We start from the raw sequence: 25,763 nt of genomic DNA, 5'->3' as shown, positions 1-25,763 counted from the left end.
TAAAGAAATAGTGCGTATCTGCCTGCAACACCGAGAGACAATGACTGATACATCCAAACACATAAACAGCCCTGATAATCTTCATATATTATGTATTCATTATTTTTCTTAAATATATTTTATTAGATAGGTAGCTAGACAGACAGACTGATTAAGTAACAGTCTGTATGCTCGATCCCTGATCACAGGTTCTTGGGTACAGCACAGATCACTTGGCAATAGAAACAACCACAATATGTGAGATTACAGATTTTAAAAAAGTACCATGCAGTGGAAAAAAGCAGTACGTGCATGTGAGTTTTGTAGATCTTGTTTATATAAACCTGGTGCTCTCCCAGGTCCCCTTAAATACTGTATATATTTTATTTGTAACTTCTAATATTTAAGGATAACTTCACAAAATATAGATTTTAGAAGGCTGCTCACATTCTATCACCTGTTCATTCCTGTTCAACCTGTATGCGGAGCATATAATGAGAGAAGCAGGACTGAAGGAAGATGATCGAGGGTTTAAGATTGGTGTTAATGACCTTAATGACCTTAGAAGTGTGGATGACACAACGTTCATAGCAGAAAATCAGAAAGATCTGAAGGACCTTATAGGTAAAGTTAAAGAACAGAGTGAAACAACGGGACTTCAAGTCAATATGAAGAAGATAAAAGCCATGACAACAGGAAGGATCACTAACTTTACTATTGATGGAGGAACTTGGCAGAACAAGAATGAAGGAACTTATCTTCAGGAATAAAATAGACAGCTTTGAATTTTGAGGCTGGCGAGGACTTTTGAGAGAACCTTAGATAGTACAGAAGACAAATAAATGGATCCTAGATCAAATCAAACCAAATCTCTCACTCAAAGCCCAGATAACCAAATAGAAGGTCTTATTTTGGACAAATAGAACCAAGGTAGAGGACGTCCAACAACAAAATTGATGGATATAATTCCAAACATAAGAGAGAAATACCATTTATTTATTCACTAGGAGTGGATTTTTGTTAGTTTTGATCAAACTTCAATATCAAATCTTAACACACCAAATTAATAAATAAAATCTCTCAGTGACATGTTGGTAAATTGTGTTGATGTTGCACAGTTGCAGAAACAGAAAAAGAGTTTAATTCTCCATTTTTTTTTCTCCTATTAGCCAAAAACAAAACAACAGATATAATTTCATCATAAAAGAGAAACACCATTTATTGATTCACTAGAAAAGGATTTCTGTTAGTTTTGATCAAACGTCATGTTTTACACGTTGGTTCCATTCATGACAGGAACAGTAGTAACTCGTTACACAAGATCCATCAGTTCACAAGTTTATATCGAACACAGTCATGGATAATTTAGTGTCTCCAGTTCACCTCACTTGCACGTCTTTGGACTGTGGGAGGAAACCAGAGCTCCCAGAGGAAACCCACACAGACACGTGGAGAACATGCAAACTCCACACAGAAAGGACCCGGACTGCTCCACCTGGGGATCGAACCCAGGACCTTCTTGCTGTGAGGCGACAGTGCTACCCACCTAGCCACCGTGCTGCCCCAAATCTTAATGAACCAATATTAATAAATAAAATCCCACAGTAAGATCTTAGTTTACATGGTGGTAGATTGTGTTGATGTTGCAGGAACTTAAGTTTGATCCCACAGTTTTTCCTGATTAACCAAAGACAAAGCAGCACAAAACTGAATCTCAAATCTCTCACTTTATAATCCAACATTATTAAACATGATTTAAACTCTTGCTATTTTATTAAAGCATTAATAAATAAATAAATAAATATAAACGTTGTGTTAATAACATGAATAAAACGCGAGTCACTTTTGTAAACAGTTCCAACAGAGCCGGCGTTACCATGGAAACCCTCCACAAATCAGCGTCACACCTGTTCCTCTGTTTACTTAAGATAAGACCGCCGACTTTGTTTATGATTGGTTTAACCTCTCCAAACCCCGCCCCGTGTCACACATCTCCGTAGCTGAGTGGTTCGGATAAATATCAATCAAATAGAGCCCCGCCCATTTCCACGCCGTTTCTTCCTTTGATACCTAAGTGCGGTTCGATTCTAGAAACTTTTGAGCCGACTCTTCTAGGGGAGTCATTTGATTCCAGCAGTCGATTCAGAGTCCATTTGTATTCACGTAAGGATTACTAACAAAATAGGTACAACGTTTTGTCCTGTGACCACTGTTACCACCACGACCCTGACCAGGACTGAGTGGATAGTTAAAATAAACTAATCAGTTATTATTTCAAAATCACACTGAACTGCAAATGGATGTTAGTAAGTGAGTAAATGTGTAAGTGTGTGATGCCTTAAATTTTCAATGAATTTTCTGGCATTCAGTGTTTATAGGAGACTAAAAATGAATAAAAATAAATATATAAAAATATTAAAAAAAAATTAATTAGACCTGAATATTTGTTGTAGTAAATAAAAAATAATATAGAATCAGAAATAAAAATGGAAAATACTACAAAATTAAAAATGAATAATATTATTAAAACATTTACATTTTCAGCATTTAGCAGACGCTTTTATCCAAAGCAACTTACAGTACATTGACAGTATAATGTCTAAGCAATTGAGGGTTAAGGGCCTTGCTCAAGGGCCCAACAGTGGCAACCTGGAAGTGGTGGGGCTTGAACCAGCAATCTTCTGATTACTAATCCAGTACCTTAACAGTTAGGCTACAACTGCCCACATTAATAACAATAATCCATGATTATAATAATCAGTAATAATAATAATAATAATAAAAACGAAACAAAAATCCTTATTTTAAACTAAATATTACATGACAGAATTAGAAATAAAATCGGAAAATATTTTATTGGTATTTTATTGGTATTATTAATAACAATAACAACAGTAGTAGTAACAACAACAACAACAACAACAACAACAACAAAACAATAATAATAATAATGATAATAATAATAAAAAACGAAAAAAAAAACCTCATTTTAACTAAATATTGCAAGACTTAACAGAATCAGAAATAAAAACGAAATATAGAAAAATAATAAAAAATAATACAATAATATAGAAAAGTAATAGAAAAATATAATATTATTAATAACAACAACAACTGTGGTAGTTTTAACAACAAAAACAAGAACAATAATAATAATAATCATAACAATAATAATAATAATGAATAAAAACGAAACAAAAACCTTAATTTAATTAAATATTACAAGACAAAATCAGAAATAAAAACGGAAAATATAAAATTCAAAATTATTATTATTAACAAATAACAACAGTAGTAGTTATAACAACAACAACAACTACAGTAGCAACAACAACAACAACAATAATAATTATATTAATAATAATAATAATAATAATAAAACATTAAACCCACCTTTCAACTGTGGGACAAATCTGATCGGAATCAGTTCAAGTCAGGAATCAACTCCTTAGTTTTTGAGTTGACTCATTTCCCTATAATTGGAATTAGAGAATCGATTCATTTAGGCTTCGACTCCCAGCCTTACTGATAAATAGGGTTTTTTTTTGTCATGGCGAGGGACTCGGTGTGGAAACCGGACGTGGCACCTGTAGGACGGTTTAAAACATCATTCATTTTGAGCGAAAACAAAGTAAAAAGTGACTTAACGAGAATGTGAAGTGACTTTAAAGATGTGGTTGGACGGGATGAGTGATTGTGTGCTGAGAAACTGAGAGTAAGCGGGTTTAAAGAGGTGGACATGTCTCTGCTGTGCGTGAGAGGTGAGTCTGAGATTTTATTTCATTTATTCATAAAGATTTAGATTAATGTGGTGCTTAACGAGAACAAAACACTTCAAAACACTTCATTTAGCTTTAATTATGTTCTCCTGAAAGTTTAGGATTCTTTTTTTCTTTCATTATGTGCCATTATTTCACTGGCGACTGTTTTGCTTTCTGGTTCACATTCCTGACACCACTAGTGAAAGTTTATTTTTGGATTAAATGCATATATTTCATTAAAATAATTTAAAATAATTTGATTTATTCCACTAAAATAAAATGTGTTGGATGTGTTGATTATTGTTTGGTTTGGATAGTTTATTATAAGAGCAGTTTCCATGCTCCCAGCTGTTTATCTCCTGGTACTTGATTGATGCTGAGGTTTTGCTGAACGGGACTCAGAGCTGGGTGATTTGATGATATGACGATATATCGACAGTGCGATCTTTCTTGAGCCGCGATCTCTGAGCACACAGCGATGTGAAGCTTACTTGACTGTGTGCAGTGTCACCTGTGTTCCAGTCATTTCTGTGAGCAGTAGTGGACCAGCACTTTAGGTACTAGACTAGTAATCAGAAGGTTGCCAGTTCAAGCAGTCCACTGCTAGGTTGGGGCCCCTGAACAAGGCCCTTCACCCTCAACCGCTTGAATTGTGTTGTTGCTTTTGTGCATCTGGTTTTCTGTAGGGTTGTAGTTTTTTTTTGCTGCAGAATAAATATGTATGATCTGAAACGTCACTATTCGTGTTCACATGGTGCTACAGGAGGCGCAGGGGTCTATAATGCCAGTCCACCACCTCTGGGATCTGGGTTCGAATCTCAGAGATCAAATTGGTCAGCTGGGTGTCTACAAAGAAATGATTGGCTATGCCTGGGGTAGGGGGTGACCGGGAAACAATTGCTTGGTGCCCTGTCCTAAAATAAATCATAGTTTTGAATGCTTACAGTTGTACATTAGGTGTCCATTTAGGCGTCTACTGACCTGTAGTTCTCCACAGTGCTGTAAGTATTTGTCTATTCTTTCCTTTTGTTTTAGAACCAATGCTTTATATGACAAAGAAGGTCAATAAACACAAAACATGTAGCCTAGTGGTTAAGGTACTGGACTAGTAAGCAGAAGGTCGCCGGTTCAAACCCCACCACTGCCAGGTTGCCACTGTTGGGCCCTTGAGCACAGACCTTAACCCTCAATTGCTTAGACTGTAGTACAGCTGCAGTTGTAGCCTAGTGGTTACTGGGTTCGTAACTGAAAGGCCGCTGATTCAAGCCCCACCCAGATCCCAGATTCAAGCCCCACCACTGCCGGGTTGCCACTGTTGGGCCCTTGGTCCGGTTTCTCTGGGAAGCACTAGCACTAGACAGGAAAACCCTGGACAGAGTGCCATCCAACGCAGGGCTTTGGCCACATCCTCTGTCTTAGACATTGGCAATCATGACTGAGTAGATGCCTGGTCAAGCTTTATCATACTGAGATTTTGACCCGGATGTCAGTGGTGGTGGGTGTTGTGCCACCTGAGTGCCTAATGCTCATATCACCCTTGTAAAATTGTATAACCAGTTTAATAATTCTAAACATTTAAAATAATTTAACAGTTATACTCTATTATTTGTTATAATCCAGACTTGCCCATGTAATTTGGATCATTGTCCAGCTGCAAAACTTCATCATGCCTTCAGCTTCAGCTTACGGACAGATGACCTTACATCTCTTTCAGGATTATAGAGTATATATATACAGTATTTATATGTATCTAACAGCATGTAAACTGGGGTCAGAACAGGCAGTTGTAGCGTAGTGGTTAAGGTACTGGGTTAGTAATTGAAAGATTACTGGTTCTAGTCCCACCACTGCCAGGCTGCTGCTGTTGGGCCCTTGAGCAAGGGTCATGGTGGGTCCGGCTTCACCGAGAAGCACTGGCACTAGGCAGGAAAACCCTGGACAGGGCGCCAATCCAACGTAGGGCTTTGGCCACATCCTCTCCCTTAGACATAGGCAATCATGTCTGTGTAGATGCCTGGTCGGCCTTTATCATACTGAGATTTAAAACCCGGATGTCAGCAGTGGTGGGATAGAACAATACACTGTTGTGCCACCTGAGTAAACGCTCATATCACCCTTGTAAAAAATAATAATAATACATTTTATAACCTGTTGACTGGCACTAAACACCTTCTATAATTTAATAATAATATTGTAAGTCATAGTCCAGACTTAATCATAGTGACAGACGTAGTTTATTTTCTTGCTTTTGTATCTTGGATTGTTGTCCTGCATAAATGCATAAATTGATCATGCTCTCAGCTTAGGACAGATGACCTCACATTTCTTTTAAGAATATAAAGTTGAATTTATAATAATCTAATAATAATAATAATAATCTATGGCAGATAGGATGCAGTTATTTATCATATACTGTATGCAGATGCACATGTATAGTACAGTGAAATTATTTTTCCACGTCAGAGCTTAATGGTGCCCATGAGGGATAAGGGCCTTGCTCAAGGGCCCAATAGTAGCTGCATGGCAGAGCTGAGATTCAAACTCCCGTTGGTAACCCACATCTCTACCCACTGTCCCACAATATGATGTCTTTTGCTTTCAAGTCATACAATCAGCTTTATTACCATGGTTCGAACCCACAATCTTCTGATTGATAGCCCAAAGATCTCCCCCTAGGCTACAACTGTCAGTGTCTTACAATAATGGAAAGCTAAACTAGTACTAGTAATTAACTAGCGATTTATTTGATAGTAGTTACCGTTATGTTCTGATCAGGGTCACGGTGTGTCTGAATCTTATATCAGAAACATTTGTAGTTGAAAAGGTAAGGCATTTAAACCTAACAACGCTGTACCTACTGTTATTCATAATAGTTGCTGTATTATACTCTGGGACTGTTTTACTCTCATTAATTCTGGTGCCCTGCAATTGGGTGGAAAACTGAGATAAATGTGACGTCAAAACTATTGGACACAATCGGATGTTCTAGCTGGAAAGTTGTGTTGGATGCACTCATGTAGTACACAGTAAATAATGTAAGAAGGGAAGAATAAGTGCAGGATGAGGTCACAGCCCAAAATAAGGGTGTAAATGTGGGAAATCCAGCAGCTGGACGTTCAGATAAGCTTTATATAAAAGGAAACTCCAGCTGAAAATATTGCAGTCATTCATGGAAAGAAGTGAAAACCAGGACCAACATACATCACTGTTACATTAAACATCATTTATTCATGTCATTTATTTACACTTTTACTTAAAGCAAAGAGAGCCACCTGTAACCACTGTTGTGTCTGGAGGGCTATCCAGGATCACAGTTGTGTCTGGAGGGCCGGCCTGGGCCAACGTTGTGTCTGGAGGGCCAGCCTGGGCCACTGTTGTGTCTGAAGGGCCAGTCTGGGCCACTGTTGTGTCTGGAGGGCCAGTCTTGGCTACTGTTGTGTCTGAAGGGCTATCCGGAACCACCGTAGTGTCTGGAGGACCGGCCTGGACTGCTGTTGTGTCTAGAGGGTCGGTCAGGGCCAACATTGTGTCTGGAGGGCCATCCAGGCCCACTGTTGTGTCTGGAGCGCCATTCAGGACCACCGTTGTGTCTAGAGGTCCATCTAAGACTGGCATTGTGTCTAAGGAGCCATCTGTTTCTGGCGTTGTGTCTGGAGGGCCATCTGGGACCACCACTGTGTCTGGATGGCCAGCCTGGGCCAAAGTTGTGTCTAGAGGTCCGTCTGGGACTATCTGGAAGGGCTATCTGGGGCCACTTTTGTGTCTGGAGTGCCATCCAGGACCACCGTTGTGTCTGTAGAGCCGTCCAGGACCAGTGTTGTGTCTAGAGGTCCGCCTGGGAGGGCTATCCTGGACCACCATTATGTCTGGAGGGCTGTTCAGGACTTCCGTTGTGTCTGCAAGGCCATCCGGGAACACTGTTGTGTCTAGAGGTCCGTCTGGGACTGGCATTGTGTCTGGGGAGTCATCTGTGACCACCGTTGTATCTGGAGGTCTATGCGGGACCACCGTTGTGTCTGGAGAAGCTGCTGGTACAGGAGGTCATGGGGTTTACTCCGGAGCTTTGTGGATGAACGCATGTGCTGATTAAGGAATCCTGTGCAGGACTGATGAGGGGTAACGTCAGATACGCATGATTCACCGTCTTCCTCCGTCCATCACCGTCATCGCTCACTTTCCGTCTGTCCTGATCAAAGCTCATCTCCATGGTGATGTCACTACACACGGATGAGACTGGAGAGCCCGAGTGTTTCTAAAACGACTCTCCAACCGTTCCATCCACGTTACCGCTCGTTCATCTGTTATCACAGGCATCGCATTTTTTCCTTATTGGATTAAAATATGAATACAGAAAATATCAGTGCAGTCATTTAAATTATTGTTCTGACACTTGGGATGTCAATGATATCTGGACAAAGGTTAATAATAACAACAATAACAAATAACTGACAAACTCATCGTTTCATTAATACGGTCATGTCCATCAACTGCTTTATCCTGTTCAGGGTCACTGTGGGTCGGGAAGACACTGGACACAAGGCAGAAATACCCTGGACAGGGCACCAGACCATCGCAGGGCTTTTATTAGCGCCGACGCGGTGTGCAGAACGTTTTATTCCCACGTAAATGTCTGAGGAAGGATTGGTGCGCGGGATTGGTTTCCTTTCCTGGATGTTCCTGGATTGCGTCCAGTGTTTCCCAGTGGAACTGGAACTGCCCCGACCCTGACCGGGATTAATCGGTTGATGAAAATGAAATGAGAAATGAACCTCCAACCTCCATTCTCTTTCAACATCGGTGTCTCACCTTGTTGAAAGTGAACTTTTGATTGAATGAGTACAGACTTCCACAGACGTGCGCTTGTTGGACGTATTTCTAAACGAACGGGGGCTGTTAGAGATGCAAAAAGATGAGAGAGGGGCAACTACATTGTTGGTGCAGCTCCAAAAATGGGATCGGTATGGGATCATCTTCATTGCTGGGGTATTGGAGATATTGCAGCTTTGTTTGTCTGCAATGAGGGGCGTTCCAAAATGATTTTGAGGTTAAAATATAATTTTTTTTTTCATTACTTTTTCAGGGTGCTGCGGAACGGTTAGTCGTTCTAATGGTCAGAAGTAGGGCAGGAAGCGCTGAGCGATCAAACGAGAGAGAACGAGTGGGTAATAGGGACAGAGATTGAGATTGGAATTGTAATCCTCACGCCATCTGCTCCATTCATCCCACAGCTCAGGCATCTCCTCCCACCAGCTCGCTCCAGAGTACCAGCAAATTCCATCAACCGACTTCCTGCTTCCTGTTACACGCATCCTGCTTGTTAACATCTCCAATTTTCCAAATTCAGTGACACTATGACGAGGATCTACAGCTATATAGGAGCTCTGGATTCTATAAAAAAAGCGCCTTTGAGTATCTTGAAAAGCGCTATATAAATAAAATGTATTATTATTATTATTATTATAACGAGACACGATGGTGCATGAAGGATTTTAAAAGCCATCATGACCTCCTTTAAAGTAGCACAAGCTGAAGTTTACAGTTCCCTCAACATTACACATCCTTGTCTAACAATTGCCGAACTGGGCTGTTTCTCTTAAAGTTCTGGAGTTACTTATTAATCAGGAACTCTTGGACACTTGGTGTGTGTGTGGAAACCAGTATCAAGATCAACTTTTTCCATCATCATCATCCTGCAAAGTGCAGCATTAGGATTAAACCAGAGCAACACCTACACTTCAGTCAGAAACTCTAGACAAAGTCGTAAAAACCCTGCAGCTCTTTTTTTTCCCATTGGTGCCCAAATTGGATGCCCAGTTGGTTGTTGTATTGTTTTGAATTTCGGTACATTTACATTTACATTTTTGGCATTTAGCAGACGCTTTTATCCAAAGCGACTTACAATTATGACTGAGGGGCCGTCTTGGCAGTGGTGGGGCTTGAACTGGCAACCCTCTGATTACTAGTCACATCATTAGAAAAACAATACAAATGTAAAAATCTTAGGCGCCTAGGTGGTGCAGCGGAATATTCCACTAGCACACCAGCGCCAAGATTCTGAACTCGGTCGGCCGGGCGCCATCCAGCGGGCAGTGCCTGCAGCAGACACGTTGCTGCTAGGGCGGGATGACCGGACTATGTGGGTGGGGTGACCGGACTATGTGGGTGGGGTCTTCAAACGCTGTGTAAGGTCCCTGATTAGCAGATAGAGAGGGTAATAAATATTAGGGTGTATCGTGCTAGACCAACACAACCGAGATCGGGTTCGAATCTGCGGCGCTATTGGCCGACCGGGCGTCCACGCAGACATGATTGGCTATGTCCGAGAGTGGCTGAAGCCCTGAGATAAATGGTCCAAGGTGTTTAGGGTTTACCAGGGAAACTAGACCCACCACGACCCTGTCCAGGACAAAGCGGTTAATGAAAATGGAATTTTGTCTTTTGTACTTTTCCATCTGTGCTCGTGTTTGCATCTGTATCTCATTTTCTTTGTTTCTTTCCTCTGTTTCAGTGAAGAAAGCCAAACTCCGGGGGCCTTCAGGTGAGCACCAGCGTATTTTTTCTCCTTCCTGATGTTTTGTTCTTTTGTTGTTGTTTCCGTAACGTAAGACAGAGCATGTGTGCTGTGCTGTGGTGTGGTGCGGTGCGGTGTGGGAATGTGTATTTTTAGGTCTCATCTTACTTAAATAAAGACTCTTTCAGCCGAACGTTTCGTGTTTCTGCGGGATTTGTTTTTAATCCGGACGTTTCAGCACTCACATAATCACACGACTGAGGTCGAGGAAATAAAGAGACTTTCATTCGTTAAGCTGCACATTTAATCATTTTCTTCCTGGTTCTAAACTGTATGGTCAACATAAAATGGACAATCAGCATTTTAACAGAGCAAGAATATGACATACAACTATGCTGGGTACCAGGACACAGTGGAATTACAGGAAATGAAAAAGCAGACCATGTAGCTAGAGGAAAAACAAGACAAAATACAATGAACATCAAAATCCCATCAACCGACTTAAAAGCATCAATAAATCTCTACAGTACATCAAAAGAAAATGGCAAAATGAATGGAATACCCAGCTCACCAATAAACTGGATGAAATACACCCAAACGTTAATGCCAAGCCAAGAATCCACCAGGGACGACGCATAGACCAGGTCATATACACGAGGTGCCGAATCGGCCGCTCCAGAATAACCCACCAACACCTGATAAAAGGAGAAAACCCCCCAACCTGTGAAACCTGCCAAACACCTGTATCAATAAAACACATCTGGATAGAATGCCCAAAATACACTAAAGAAAGAGAACAAGCACACATGCCAGAAACTATTAAAGAGACTCTCACACAAGACAACACGAGAAGACTTTTAACCTACCTTGCAACCATAAAAATAAAAATGAACATATAATATGGACCAAAATATAAAGACACATACATAATACCTATTACTGCCATTAAATGACACCAATGTGTTAAACATGGCGTTAAAACCTAAATTAACAAACAAACAAACTAACTAAACTGTATGGTCAAAAGTGTGTGGACAATCCTGCTACTTTCATGCAAAATGCTCTCATACACGATGAGGCATAACATTATGACCACCTTCCTAATATTGTGTTGGGTCCTGACCCGTCGAGGCATGGACTCCACTAGAAGGAGTGCTGTGATATCTGGCACCAAGATGTCAGCAGCAGATCCTGTAAGTCCTGTAAGTTGTGAGGTGGGGCCTCTATGGATCGGACTTGTTTGTCCAGCACATTTGGAGGCCAAGTCAACACCTCAAACTCGTTGTTGTTCTCCTCAAACACTGGTCTGCGGCTATGCAGCCCCATACACAACAATCTGTGCTGCTCTGTGTATCCTGACACCTTTCTATCAGAACCAGCATGAACTTCTTCAGCAGTTTGAGCTGCAGTAGCTCGTCTGTTGGATCAAACCACTCAGGCATCAATAAGCCTTGGCCGCCCATGACCCTGTCGCCGGTTTACCACTGTTCCTGATAGATACTGACCACTGCAGACCGGGAACACCCCACAAGAGCTGCAGTTTTAGAGATGCTCTGACCCAGTCGTCTAGCCGTCACAATCTGGCCCTCAGATCCTCACGCTCGTCCATTTTTCCTGCTTCTAACATCGACTTTGAGGATAAAATGTTCACGTGCTGCCTAATATATCCCCCCCACTAACAGGTGCCGTGATGAAGAGATAATCAGTGTTATTCACTTCACCTGTCAGTGGTCATAATGTTGTGCCTGGTCAGTGTATATTGTCTATATCTCTATACAGAAAAGGTGCAACTCTATATTGATACTGTTAGATTTGGAATTGGATTTCCAACAAGCTCATGATCAGGTGTCCATATATTTTTGGCCGATCTGACCAAACAAGGAAACAATCAACTATAAACCATGTTCTGATCAATGCATTGTGGATGATGTGATCTCAGACTGTGTGTCCTCCTCGTTTGGCTCCTGGCCGCTGGGAATCAGATCAGTGTAGGTTAAACCTGAATGCTCCTGCCCTCCCCCACTGTAAATCCTCACACTGTTTGCCTTCCCATAATCCCCGTGACCGTTCCGCTTTACGGCTCGGAGGAAGTAAGAGAATGCTGGGAAGTGCTCGTGGTGTAAGCACCCGGCTCTTCCTGATCATTTAGACCAGGGGTGTCCTGACTACGACCCGCGGGCCATTTGTGGCCCATTACCATTTATGAAACGGCTCGTGAGGTATTCTAGAAATAAAATGAAAAAACTGTTTGACCTCTGGGTGGCGCTATCATATAAAACAAATCTGAAACGCTCCCCGTCTTCTGTCCCCCGACTCAAAACATTAACGTTACACCTACAGTTTTTGGATAAACACTGGATCGCCCGTACTGGATCTATTCTGGACTTAGCTGGCGAGCTCTAGCCGGGTTGATCTTGGCTCTGTCTCAAATCAAACAAGGGATCAGATCAGCTGACCGCAGCACTGTCCTACGGTTTATGTATAGCCGAGCGCAAACACGGCGACACGCTTTGCCTTCTTTACTGACGCTCGGTTCTTTTGTTTCTCTGAGCTCCGGCGTGTTTGCTTAGCTTTGTCGTTCCTGCAACAGCGTGTTTATTCAGTCGCTAACAACAATGTATAATTAATATCGTATTATCATTGTAATTTAGCTCGGCTGTGTGGTTTGTATTGGCTCAGTTCAGAGGTGGCAAAAAAAAAACAACCACCCAAACTATATCTGCACAGCGGCGATCTTCTGGTGGTCCACAGGTTCTCCTCCGATGTTACTTCAACCTGAATCAACTGTTTTGGGACCTTTTTGAGATCTGATGCCCTCCTTTTTGGAGTCTTGTGTTCTTTTTTAGGGTCGGATGTGTTCATTTTTGGGGTCTGATGTCCTCCTTTCTGGGGTCTGATGCCATCTTTTTTGGGGTCTGACATCCTCCTTTTCGTGGTCTTATGCCCTTCTTTTTGGATTCTGATGTTCTCCTATTTGGGGTCTGATGCCTTTCTTTTTGGGGTCTGATGCCCACCTTTTTGGGTTCTGATGTTCTCTTATTTGGGTTCTGATGCCCTTCTTTTTGGGTTCTGATGCCCTTCTTTTTGGGATCTGATGTTCTCCTATTTGGGGTCTGATGTTCTCCTATTTGGGGTCTGATGCCCTTTTTTTTGGGGTCTGATGCCCTTCTTTTTGGGTTCTGATGCCCTTCTTTTTGGGTTCTGATGCCCTTCTTTTTGGGATCTGATGTTCTCCTATTTGGGGTCTGATGTTCTCCTATTTGGGGTCTGATGCCCTTTTTTTGGGGTCTGATGCCCACCTTTCTGGGTTCTGATGCCCTTCTTTTTGGGTTCTGATGCCCTTCTTTTTGGGTTCTGATGCCCTTCTTTTTGGGATCTGATGTTCTCCTATTTGGGGTCTGATGTTCTCCTATTTGGGGTCTGATGCCCTTTTTTTTGGGTTCTGATGCCCACCTTTCTGGGTTCTGATGCCCTTCTTTTTGGGTTCTGATGCCCTCCTTTTTGGGATCTGATGTTCTCCTATTTGGGGTCTGATGCCCTTTTTTTGGGGTCTGATGCCCACCTTTCTGGGTTCTGATGCCCACCTTTCTGGATTCTGATGCCCTTCTTTTTGGGTTCTGATGCCCTTCTTTTTGGGTTCTGATGCCCTTCTTTTTGGGTTCTGATGCCCTCCTTTTTGGGGTCTGACATCCTACTTTTTGGAGTCTAATGCCCTCCTTTTTGGAGTTTGATGTTCTCCTTTTTTAGGTTCTGATGTTCTCCTTTTTTAGGGTCTGATGCCTTTCTTTTTGGAGTCTAATGCCCTCCGTTTTGGGATCTGATGTTCTCCTTTTTGGGATCTGATGTCCTTTTGGGGGTCTGTCGTCCTTTTTTTGCGTCAGATTTTTTTTTTAGCTTTTGCAGAACCACCATTAAACTTACTTTTAATTTAATTTAATAATTTAATTTGATTTATTCTCACTTCTGCATCGTTTAATCTGACCAGCAGCGACCCGGCCGTTATCTTCACTTCTGATATTCCTGTTTGAATTGGCGCTTTTATTGACGCTGTCGTCATGGGTTTCCATCTAAATCACCATGACAACCGAGCGTACACAAACACAGACACCTTCCAGGCGTCTATACACAATCGTACACCGTGTAGCCAAAAGTATACGGACACCAGATCATAAGCTTGTTGGGCATCGCAAATTAATAAGGGTATTTGATGCAGAGAAGATTTAAGAGCATTAAAGGAGTTAAAGGAGCATTTGTGAGGTCATGCAATAATGGAAAACTAGAAGGTCTGGCTTGCTGTTAACATTCTATTTGGAATTCCTTCACATTAAACATTGCTTTATGCCAGAACAGGAAAGGTCCTTCCCCATTGTGGTCATAAAGTTTAAATCACATCATTATTTTGTATGATTAATACAATGGGTCCATCTGAAACACCTAAACTTCATCATTATAATGAATGTCCACCTATTTTTGACCATATAGTGCGTGTTTATTTACAGCTTTTGGATTTTTCTGCTCCTGCAGCATTAGTCCTGTGCATGGTTGCTTGGGTGGCGCTTAATCCTTGAGCATCAGCAGTTTAGGGATGTGGCACTGACTCCACATCTGGAATTGAAGTGGATTGGTTACATCACTCTTTGTAATCCCTAAACAGCCTCCAAATGCGTCCGTGGATTTGCTGCAAATCTAGACTGATGAGCAGCGTCCCGTTAAACCAAACTGAGACCGGTGTTGTTTCACCCTGATTCAGCTGGAAGTCCTGCATTTAATCCTATTTTACACATTTACATGAAAAAATGACACATTCATTCACTCTGAAGTGGTTTAGCACCCCTACCAGCCTGTTCTAGGGAGGCACGATGATGCAGAAGGAGTGTGGGTCTCCTTCTACTTCCAAAGAAATGCAAAAGGTGGATTGGCTTCTCTAAACTGCTCTTATTTAGATCTCAAACAGGATCAGGGATTCACACACACGCCCTGTCATACCCAACATGAACCTCAGACCACGGGTTTAAGGTGGACCAGAGGATGTTTTGTGGCCAAAAAAATGTGGACACCCTTTCCAGTCATTGAGCTTAGGTATTTCAGCCACACTAATAGTCAACAGGTATATAAAGTCAGTGGAATACAATAAATAACATGTTTATAATCTTGGGGCAACAGTTTGGGGAAGGATCTTTCCTATTCTAACATGATAGTGCCCCCAAAGCGAAGCCTATAGTCATGGTTTGAGTTTGTTGAGAAGGAATATGGTGTTACCCTCACCACTGCACAAAGGCTTTTCAGAAGATTTTGGAGTGTGTCTGTGGGCATTTGTGTCTATTTTGTGAGGTCATGCCATAATGGAAACCTGGAAGGTCTGGTTTGCTATTAACATCCTTCTTCATCCAAAAGGTGTGATCCCATTTTACACATTTACATGAAAAGATGACGCAGTAATCTTCACTCTGAAGTGGTTTAGAGCCCCTACCAGCCTGTTCTAGGGAGGCACGATGATGCAGAGAGAGTGTGGGTCTCTTTCTACTTCCAAAAAAAATGCAGAGGGTGGATTGGTTTCTCTAAACTGCTCTTATTTAGATCCCAAACGGGTGCGTACAGACCCCAAATCTGGATGATAAGATGAGGGACTCCTTAACTATCACACTCGCCCTATCGTACTCAACGTGAAACTCAGACCACATGTTTAAGGTGGCCAAAAATATGTGGACACCCTTTCCAGTCATTGAGTTTAGGTATTTCAGCCACACTCATAGTGAACAGGTATATGATGTCAGTAAAAAAACAATAAATGAGATCTTGGGGCAACAGTTTGGGGAAGGATCTTTCCTGTTTTGGCATGGTAGTGGCCCCAAAGCTAAGTTTATTGAGAAGGAATCTGTACGGAGTTCTGGCCTCAGCATCACTGAACACTTTTGGGATTAAATAAAACATTAGTGATAAGTTATAACTTTTTTGAGGGGGGTGCATTTTAATGAACCTAGTTTTGGTTTGGACTGTCCACCAAGCTCATGGTCAGGCGTCCACATACTTTTAGCCAGTTTGAACCATTTCTAAGATTACAGGAACTCTAATTAATCTAAATGTTATGCTCACACTTTTTTCTTTAATTCCAGATAAGTTCAATGCCTACGTGACCCTGAAGGTGCAGAATGTCAAGAGCACGACCATCACGGTGCGGGGGAACCAGCCGTGCTGGGAGCAGGACTTCATGTTGTGAGTCTTCATGGACCTTATACAGAAACACAGACTGCAGTGTAGGTCAGACTGTACTATCATTCAGCTGCATTTAGAACATCTACTTCAAATCCTGTTTTACGTACAGTACGCCTTTTATAAACGGTACATTACATTAATATTGTTAATTTAGTAAAGCAGTAAAACCCTCAGACAGTCATAAGAACGCCACACCCACAATGAAGCAAACTCCAGCAGCGCTGCTGTGTCTGATCCACTCATACCAGCACAACACACACTAACACACCACCACCATGTCAGTGTCACTGCAGTGCTGAGAATGATCCACCACCTAAATAATACCTGCTCTGTGGTGGTCCTGTGGGGGTCCTGACCATTGAAGAACAGGGTGAAAGTAGGCTAAAAAGGTATGTAGAGAAACAGATGGACTACAGTCAGTAATTGTAGAACTACAAAGTGCTTCTATATGGTAAGTGGAGCTGATAAAATGGACAGTGAGTGTAGAAACAAGGGGGTGGTTTTAATGTTATGGCTGATCGGTGCTGTACTAGATCAACAATATCATTTTAATGTTCTGTTTTTAAAAGCCGTGCTGTATTTTAGCACCTGTAGCACCATCGCCGGACCTGGATTATTATTATAACACTGCACGTGTGCGTGTATTTGTATTTAGCACCTGATGAACGTGTGGAGTCCTTCACTCCACACCACAGCTGGCTAACAGCTGCATGGCTGCTTTCTTGTCATCAACCTTCAGTGGAAAAAAAGAGAAAGCAAACAAAGCTGCTCCTAATAACTGTGTACAGGAGCCTGTTAATAATTTAAGCCATTAAGTACCTGTAATTATGTAAGTTTATAATATAGCACTGATGTGGAAAGTCTCTTCAAAGGAGCCACTTTGAAGGTGTCACTGCCATCATATTAGTACCCATGGTTTTGGAATGAGGTGTCCAACAAGCTCATGCTATAGTGTCCGGATACTTTAGGCCATATAGTGTATAATTCAGGAGTGTCTCGAATCCGGTTTATTTGATTTTCCGCCCTTTTATGGGCCGTATAATTGATTCTTATCAATATACGCTGGCTGTTGTTAGAAGCTGCAGATGGTTAATGACCTGAATGGACCATTATAGTCATGTACTGAATGTTTTTCCAGATGTGGTGTCTGAAATATCGGTCATGGTTCCTACTCATCCCGGGACTCGTTTACTTTTCCACTTGTCCACTTGTGGCTCAGAGTAGCGGATAAAACAATAAAATGTTGCTTCCTACCATCATTTAAAAACATTTATATTTACTTTATTTACTCACACAGTTCCAATTGAAAATACTCAACCCCCCCTCATCCTTAAAACTCACTATCTCGCCTTCATGCTTCACCTTGGGGTTCATATTCTTCTGGTCATTTTTCCTTTCTTGCGCCAAACTGCTGATCCATACAGCCAAACTGGTCCAGTTTTGATCCGTTACTCTATAGAACTGTGTCCGAGAACTTTACAGGCCTATTTAAATTGTTTCATCAGATTATTAATGTCGTTTTAAATGCTATTGTTATTATTTTAGGTCTAATACAGCGGTACCTTGAAACTTGTTCGGTTCTGGGAGTGGCGTTGAGTTTTAAAGACGTTGAGTTTCAAGTTATTTTTTTCCATGAGGATGTTTGGGAAACCTGTTAATGGTCCCGTGGAGCTGCAGATATTTTAGGCTCATGTAAAATAATGAGGTTGTTTTTGACACTTACTCACTGAAAATAACACAAATATAACATAAAAACACTGAAATACAATAAAAGCTGCACTTTAGCTTAACTTCTTTATTGTTTCTTTACGCTTCTTAATGGTGGAGATGCTTGATCTTGGAATACCGTATTCCATTCAGTACCGGCGCATTCACATAAGAAGTGACAAAACCGATTTGCGCCTCTGTGCCGTTATTTCCTATAAAGTGTGACGGTGCAAAAAGCTTAACGTGACTTACTGTACTACAACAACCAGTGAGGGATTTGATTAGTGGAGGAACTTATGAGCAGTAATAATGAAGAGAAGTTTAGTGCTCCTGTCTCCTTCTTTTACTACATTAAACCACGTTAAGCTTTATTTTGAACCAGAAGCGTTTTAGACTCTGGGAGAAGCTGATTCTGATTCTCATAATTTCTCAGAAGCTCGAGCTGTAACACAAGTTTAAAAGTGAAACAGGGAGGAAAATCCAGATAAACACAGATACATGTACAGCTGTAACACTGGATCTGACGCTTATTCCACTCTAATGCAGATTCAGCTCATAATTACACTTTGTTCAGCGCTCAGTTTGAGTGGTGCAGTAAAACATCATCAGTTACACACACGTCAAGTTTAAGGGTACAAATTTCTCTACTAAAGGTGTCGAGTTTCAAAGATTTTGAGTTTAGGGGTCGTCGAGTTACAAGGTACCGCTGTATGTAAAAAGATAGGAGGGGTGCTCGGGTGGCACAGCAATAAAGTATGCTAGCTCACTATTGCTGAGATCTGGGCATCCAGAGTTTGAATCTCACCTGTGCTATCAGCCGCTCAGGCATCTCTGTGGACGTGATTGCCTAATGTCCGAGAAGGGGATGGCTAAAACATTGGGAGGTGCCCGTCCCAAGCTGGGATAAAAATATGAGGGTTGCGTCATGAAGTACATCAGGTATGCAGACCAGATCTGCTGTGGCAACCCCTAGATGTAAAGATAAATTGAAGCAGATAAAAGTCTGGTCTCCTGTGACCTGGCAGGGTTTGTTTCTGAGACGACGTCTGAATGACGTCTTTATAGAGGTCACGCCTGGTAAAGCCATACAGAAATGAAAAAAAAAAAATGCTACCCGAGGCTCTTGTCAATTACTGATTGGCATCATTTTGGTTCTGATGGAAGCTCAGGAAAGCCAGACGTCCCATCTAGACGTCCCTGCGTATGGAGACGCATTATAGTTAAAGCAATAAGGTGGACTAAAGTCTTTGCCCTTAGGTAGCGCAGCAGAGAGCTGAGGGTTCTGAACGCAGGACGATGCTGATGTACTAACTTGTAGCTTCTGACTCATTCAGGAGGAAATAATTGGATGTTCAGAGAGCTGCTGGTTTATTAGCTACTGGAAAAGTGCAGATTGTAAACTGGTAAATTAGATTTTAGGCAAATAGATTTTTTTTAAATGCATTTTCTCCCCAGAGATACCAGATTACATCCGAGGAGAGCACGTCACTGCACACATCTCTTCCGACACGTGTACAGCCCTCCTTTTCTTGCCCCTGCATTCTGCACAGGCGTCTCTCCCGCCAATCAGGGTCCCCACACAGTGCATGAAGACCCACCCACACATAGTCTGGCCCCCACCCTTCAGATACGGTGGCCAATTAGTATCTGCTGCAAGCACTGCCAATTATGCCCGCCAGATGGCGCCCAGCCGACCGGTGGCAACGCTGAGTTTCGAACCGAGGAGTTCAGAAACTCAGTGCTGGTGTGCTAGCAGAATAAAAGCTAAAAATTAAAGCTCAAGTTTTCCTGATTTTTATTTATGCATTTTCTTTCCTTTTGTCCCAGTTTAGCCTAGCCAATTAGTCTTCCGCTGCTGAGGACTCCAACTGCATCCGGGCGGCACGGTGGCTAAGTGGGTAGCACTGTCGCCTCACAGCAAGAAGGTCCTGGGTTTGATCCCCAGGTGGAACGGTCCGGGTCCTTTCTGTATGGAGTTCTCCTCGTGTCTGCAGGGTTTCCTTCGGGAGCCCCGGTTTCCTCCCACAGTCCAAAGACGTGCAAGTGGTGAATTGGAGATACAAAATTGTCCATGACTGTGTTGGATATTAAAGGCTTGAACTGATGAATCTTGTGTAATGAGTAACTATTGTTTCTGTCATGAATGGAACCAAAGTGTGTAAAAGATGACGTTAAAATCCTTTTAAATAATAATAATAATTTTCCCACTGATTTATTATCAGGATCATTACAAAGAATTTCCCCCCGTTTGTTTGTGTACGGATCCTGAGATTAGATCTGATAACACATCTGGTGAACGTACAGATTTGATCGTCAGCGTGTTTCATGTCCGTCGTTTCCTTTTCTGATGCACCTGCTGTCTTTGAAACGTCTGAGACCAAAGAGCTGCAGCGCATGTTAATTACCTCTGATCTTTTATACGAAGCTACCGCGCCTGGTCCTCCCGCTCCTATTGTCTGGTCTCATCAGGTCGCGTCAGCTAATATATTCCAGGCAGCCGGTAGGAACGGGTACGGTGATGCACAGATGCCTCGTAGGTCCTGGTCTTTTTTAGGATCACAGATGACTGAGAAACCCATTTTTTTGCTGTTATACAGTATTTATAATTACAAGATTCCAAACTGTCCTATTGTATTCAAGCACAGTTAAGCTCAGTAATGTAAATACGCCAGTAAAAGACACGTACACTATATGGACACACAGTGTATTTATTCCATGTATGTGTTTAAGCCACAACAATTACTAACAGGTGAAATAAATCAGTTATATAAAGGAAATTATATGATTCCAATGTAACAGCAACAGTTTAGGGAAGGGCCTTTCCTGTTCCAGCATGACTGTACCCCTGTGCACAAAGCAAGCTCTATAAAGACACAAAGAAACTCCAGTGTCCTGCACAGATCCCTGACCTCAGCCCCGCTTTTGACTGAATGGGCACAAATTCCCACATGTATACTTCAAAGTCTTGTGAGAAGCCTCAGAATAGCAACTGTTGTTCTAGCTGAAAAGATCACACATATATCACTGTTTTAATACCATTCGTTTTTGAACTGGGACGTCCAAACAAGCTCATGGTCAGGGTGTCCAAATACTTTTTTTATTTGTTGACAGCCACGGAAAACCTTTATATACAACAAACACTAACACACAAAGTGAGTATGAAGACAAAATAAACCATTTAAGGCAATAACTGATTGTAAATGGCAAGAACCACTAGCAAACCCTTTTAATCAAAAGTGAATTTCTATGGCTGGGTGCTTACGTTGGTCAAGAAAGCCTCAGTTGATGTTCCAGTTCAGTGGGGCTCAGATCAGGGCTCTGTGCACTGAAGGCCTATGGAGTTCCTTTAAACCAAGATGATCTTGATGTCTTTATAAAGCTTGCTTTGGGCACAGTCATGCTGGAACAGGAAAGGACCTGCCCTAAACTGTTGGAAAGCAAATACTTTACCATATATAATTGATTTATTACACCTGTTAGCAACATTTGTTGCTGAAACACATGAATTCAGTAATTAGAATAGGTGTCCCAATACTTCCGTTCATGTTGTATACATTGGATACTAAAGTTTTCTACTTTCTGTCCTGTAGTGAGATCAACCGGTTGGATCTGGGCCTCATCGTGGAGGTTTGGAATAAAGGTCTCATCTGGGACACCATGCTGGGGACGGCGTGGATCCCTCTCGGGAGCGTCCGACACTCTGAGGAGGTGATGAGGAAAATTTTTATTAATATGAACATTTAGTCTGGACTCAAACATAAGGAAAAAAGATGCATAAACAGAGACCTGAAACTGGCAGGTTCAGTCGTCCAGTGTGATATAAATAATAAATAATAAATTATTAGCTGCTAAAAGTGCTACAAACTAAATATGAAGACTTTTACTACTTGATCTTTTCCGATCTTGAAAGCTAGGCAGGGTCGGGCTCGGTCAGTACCTGGATGAGAGAACGCCTGTGAACACAGGGTGATGTTAGTGTGGGTAGCACTGTCGCCTCACAGCAAGAAGGGCCTGGGTTTAATTCCCTGACTGTGTCCCTGTGGGTTTCCTTTGAGTGCTCCGGTTTCCTCCCACAAGTCCAAAGACATGCAGTCACACCCTCTGGAGCTGCCAAAGTGTCATATGCCCAATGAATTGGACCCATCGTGACTCTGACCAGGACAAAGCGGTGGTTAAACAGACAGTGAATGAATACATAAATATCTAAGCACCATCAACTCATGGACAGATTTGTTTTCCGTGTATTTGAATGTTGGTTATAATATCGTTGAGACTGTGGAGGTTACAGTTTGTAGCCTTTTAAAATATGACTGTATCGGTCAATTAAAAACTTAATTGATTATTAATCCCACCAGGAAGGTTCCGGAGAGTGGGCAACCTTGCACTCTGAGGTTTTGATGAAGGCAGATGAGATCTACGGCACCAAGAACCCGACACCCCACCAAGTTCTGCTGGATACCCGCTTCGAGTTGCCCTTCGGTAAGACACCTCATTTATATGTACGATCAAAGGCTTGAGAGTTTAGTGAGCCTCATCAGAAGCATTAAAGAAACACTTGAGCCAAAGTGCTGCTCATTAAATATTCCATTAGTGGTTGCTGGTTTATTCTGCCTCCCAAAACCAGCTGTAAATCAGTTAATCCCAGTTTATCATTTCTAAGAGCCCCAACTTTCCTCATCCACTTGTGCCGGAGCCTTAACCAGATAGTAGATCTTACATTCGCCATCCGGCATTCCCGGTCGGCTGATAGCACAGCTGAGATTTGAACTTAAGAGCTCAAGATCTCAGCACTGTTGGATTAGCGTGGTTTTCCGCTGCGCCACCCAAGCGCCAACGTACGAGGGGGCGAGTGCTAGTCTGTGTCCTTTTCTCATGCAACATGGCGATGATGGGGAGTTGTACCCTAGCAGTTAAGGTACTGGATTAGAAATATAGAAGGTTGCTGGTTCAAACCCCACCACGTAAATTGCTAAGACTGTATACAGGCCATACATGGTATAACTAACAGTTTAATGCTTTTATTTTATAACTGCCCAGTCACATTTAGTACTAAAGAACAAAAGCAAAACCAAATATACACAATAGAAATGATTTCTTACATAAAATATATAGAAACAATTAAGTTAAAAAGGAAACGATGCAATATAAATGTGCTAAATGCTAAAAATAGAAATGATGCACATGGCAGAGGAATTGAAATAGGGAATTGGAAATGACCAAAATTGGGCCAAAAACAGGAAATGCAAAAAACGACGACCTATTAAATACATAAATCGATGTGATCTCGCTCCTGTTCCGCTGGCTGGATGATCCTGAAGCTGCACACGGGTTTGAGGTATTTTTTGGTGCAGCTGGTGTTGGAAGGTCAAGCTTTTTAAACGCCGCTGCTACGGTTCGGTTGCCTGGGTTCATGTGATTGATCCCATTCATACCGGCGTCCGTTTCATCTGGCCACTTTGAAGCTGCTGATTTTAGTGAACGATGGAGCTTCAAAGCCTGAGAGGTGCAGGACGAAAGGATCTGATTCACATCTGATTCACATCTGATTCACATCTGATTCACATCACTGTCCCACATGATGGATTTAGTTGAATATTTTTAATATATATCAGATGTAATCACAGACTGGTGTCTGTAAGAACCTGAGAATGAAAATTTGATGCTATTAGTTATTAAAAATTAAATACAGATTATGCATGAGAATTAGGAATGTCCCGATCAAGTTTTTTTGTTCCCGATACCGATCCCGATTATTAATTTTGATCCCGATCCGATACCGAGTCTCAAACCGATACTTGTATTTTCTAGATATTGTCTAGATAAGAACTGGATAATACTGTTCACACAGTGCACACTTCAAGTACATTACAGTTATTCACATTAATCCAGTGTACATGTTTAACACCTGAATAGCTCTGCAGTGCTGAAGGGAAAAATGCTGCATCCAAGCTATTGCTTAATGTTTTTGTATTTTTACAAAATCAATCAAAATGAGTGAGATAATTACAGTTTTACTTTAAACTTTACATTCGAAGAAAAAAAATCTGTTTAATGCAGTGATGCACTAAAAATGAACAGAAATCTGTGTAGCAGCTTAACTTGAATATAAGAAAATAAGTTACTTGAAAGCATTACAGTAAAACCTGAAATGGAAAGTCTTTTTTGTTATGAAGGAAAGCCAGTTCTTAAGATGCTTGTATTGTGACAATGGTTTGATGGACGTTTGTTCACGAAGTGAGTGTGTTTTGACCCTTTAGGCCTTCCATAGAACATGGAATAGCGTGCTTGACTCAGCTGTCCGGTATTCGGTACCGTAACAGAGGTTAATAAAGTGTTCTGCTCCCGACAATATGTGAATATACTGTGTATTTATTTCTTTATTAAACGAGTGCATCACTACATTGTTTTGTAAACCGGAGTGATCCTTGACTCACACACCATATAAATAGTAAAATTCTACAGTAATGAACGCAGCTCTGCTACTACCGGCTCGTGAAGCGCTTGCATTACAGACGTTACACTTCACTGTTGGACTTGTTTTACCTTCCAGTTTAAACTTTTTCCACACACCGGACATGCTGACGTAAAACAAAAGATCGGGATTAAGATCGGGTTTAATAAAGCCGATTCCGATCAATTAAAAAATGCCTTGATCGGCCTCGATCCCGATCTTTGAGATCGGATCGGGACATCCCTAATGAGAATATTAATTAGATTATTATTATAATTATACTAATTTCAATGTTATCAAAAGATAATATTTTATTTATCAGTAAGATTTGTTCCCTTTAACCCAATTTCTCAAAATGTTGTCATTGCCAAGTTAAATCTCTAATTAAATCCCAATATTACATAAACGCTACCAGTCTGAGAATCAGAACCGTAAATCCACCTTCTGCCTCTTTTTCAGCTGCACTCATTGGCCAGGTTGAGGTTGGGATTTGAACGTGTACTCCCAGTGCCGGTCCCAAGTCCGGATAAAATAAGGAGGGTTGCATCAGGAGGGGCATTTAGTGTGAAACTGCCAAATTAGGTATGCTGTCCTGGACTAGTAATCGGAAGGTCACTGGTTCAAGCCCTACCACTGCGAGGTTGTCAGTAGGATTATAGTCTGTCACAATTGGAAGTCGCTTTGGATAGAAGCGTCAACTCAGTATCGTAAATTGTAAAGAACACAAACTACTGGGAGTTTGGTCACTCGCTGCCGCTTACACAACCCCCGATCTGATCAAAGCAAGCCGGATCACCACACACCCCCTCCAACACGTGTCCAATCAGTGGCCGTGTGTGGTAGACAATTTATGCAGTAGCAGCAAGAGACCCATCCGACCTTCCCTTCCTCAAACATGGCGACTGTGTTTGTGTGGACGCCGGCCAGGTCAGTGACTCTGCTACCAAAAACTGATTATGACTATAAAGGAATATTATGAATATTAAGGAAAAAACTAACTTTTATTTGAGCATTTGTCTCTTTAGACTAAGGCACTGCGACTCAACAGACCCAGTTTACCATGTCTGATTAAGGAAAGGTCAGTCATTACCACTGCAGTAGTGACCTCTGGTGTCTAGTTAAGGTTCCGGCACGAGTAGCT

The 25,763-nt window shown here is 41.7% G+C and overlaps 1 protein-coding gene across 1 annotated transcript in view; it reads left to right on the top strand.

Annotated features, from left to right (window-relative positions):
- Nucleotides 1–3,639: 3,639 nt before the first annotated feature.
- unc13bb (unc-13 homolog Bb (C. elegans)) overlaps nt 3,640–25,763 on the top strand; it is a 79,167-nt gene continuing 57,043 nt past the window's right edge. Inside the window, exons 1-5 of the mRNA XM_063014698.1 lie at nt 3,640–3,740; nt 10,249–10,278; nt 16,365–16,464; nt 21,762–21,879; nt 22,527–22,650. Of these exons, the coding sequence (XP_062870768.1) occupies nt 3,719–3,740; nt 10,249–10,278; nt 16,365–16,464; nt 21,762–21,879; nt 22,527–22,650 (394 nt within the window). The 5' untranslated portion in view covers nt 3,640–3,718. The remainder of the gene's footprint in view (nt 3,741–10,248; nt 10,279–16,364; nt 16,465–21,761; nt 21,880–22,526; nt 22,651–25,763) is intronic.

This window comes from Trichomycterus rosablanca, chromosome 18 (assembly GCF_030014385.1).
Source record: "Trichomycterus rosablanca isolate fTriRos1 chromosome 18, fTriRos1.hap1, whole genome shotgun sequence".
In the NCBI taxonomy this organism is placed as follows: domain Eukaryota; kingdom Metazoa; phylum Chordata; class Actinopteri; order Siluriformes; family Trichomycteridae; genus Trichomycterus; species Trichomycterus rosablanca.
Note: the sequence above shows the minus strand (reverse complement) of the source record. Positions and strands in the feature narration are given on the sequence as shown.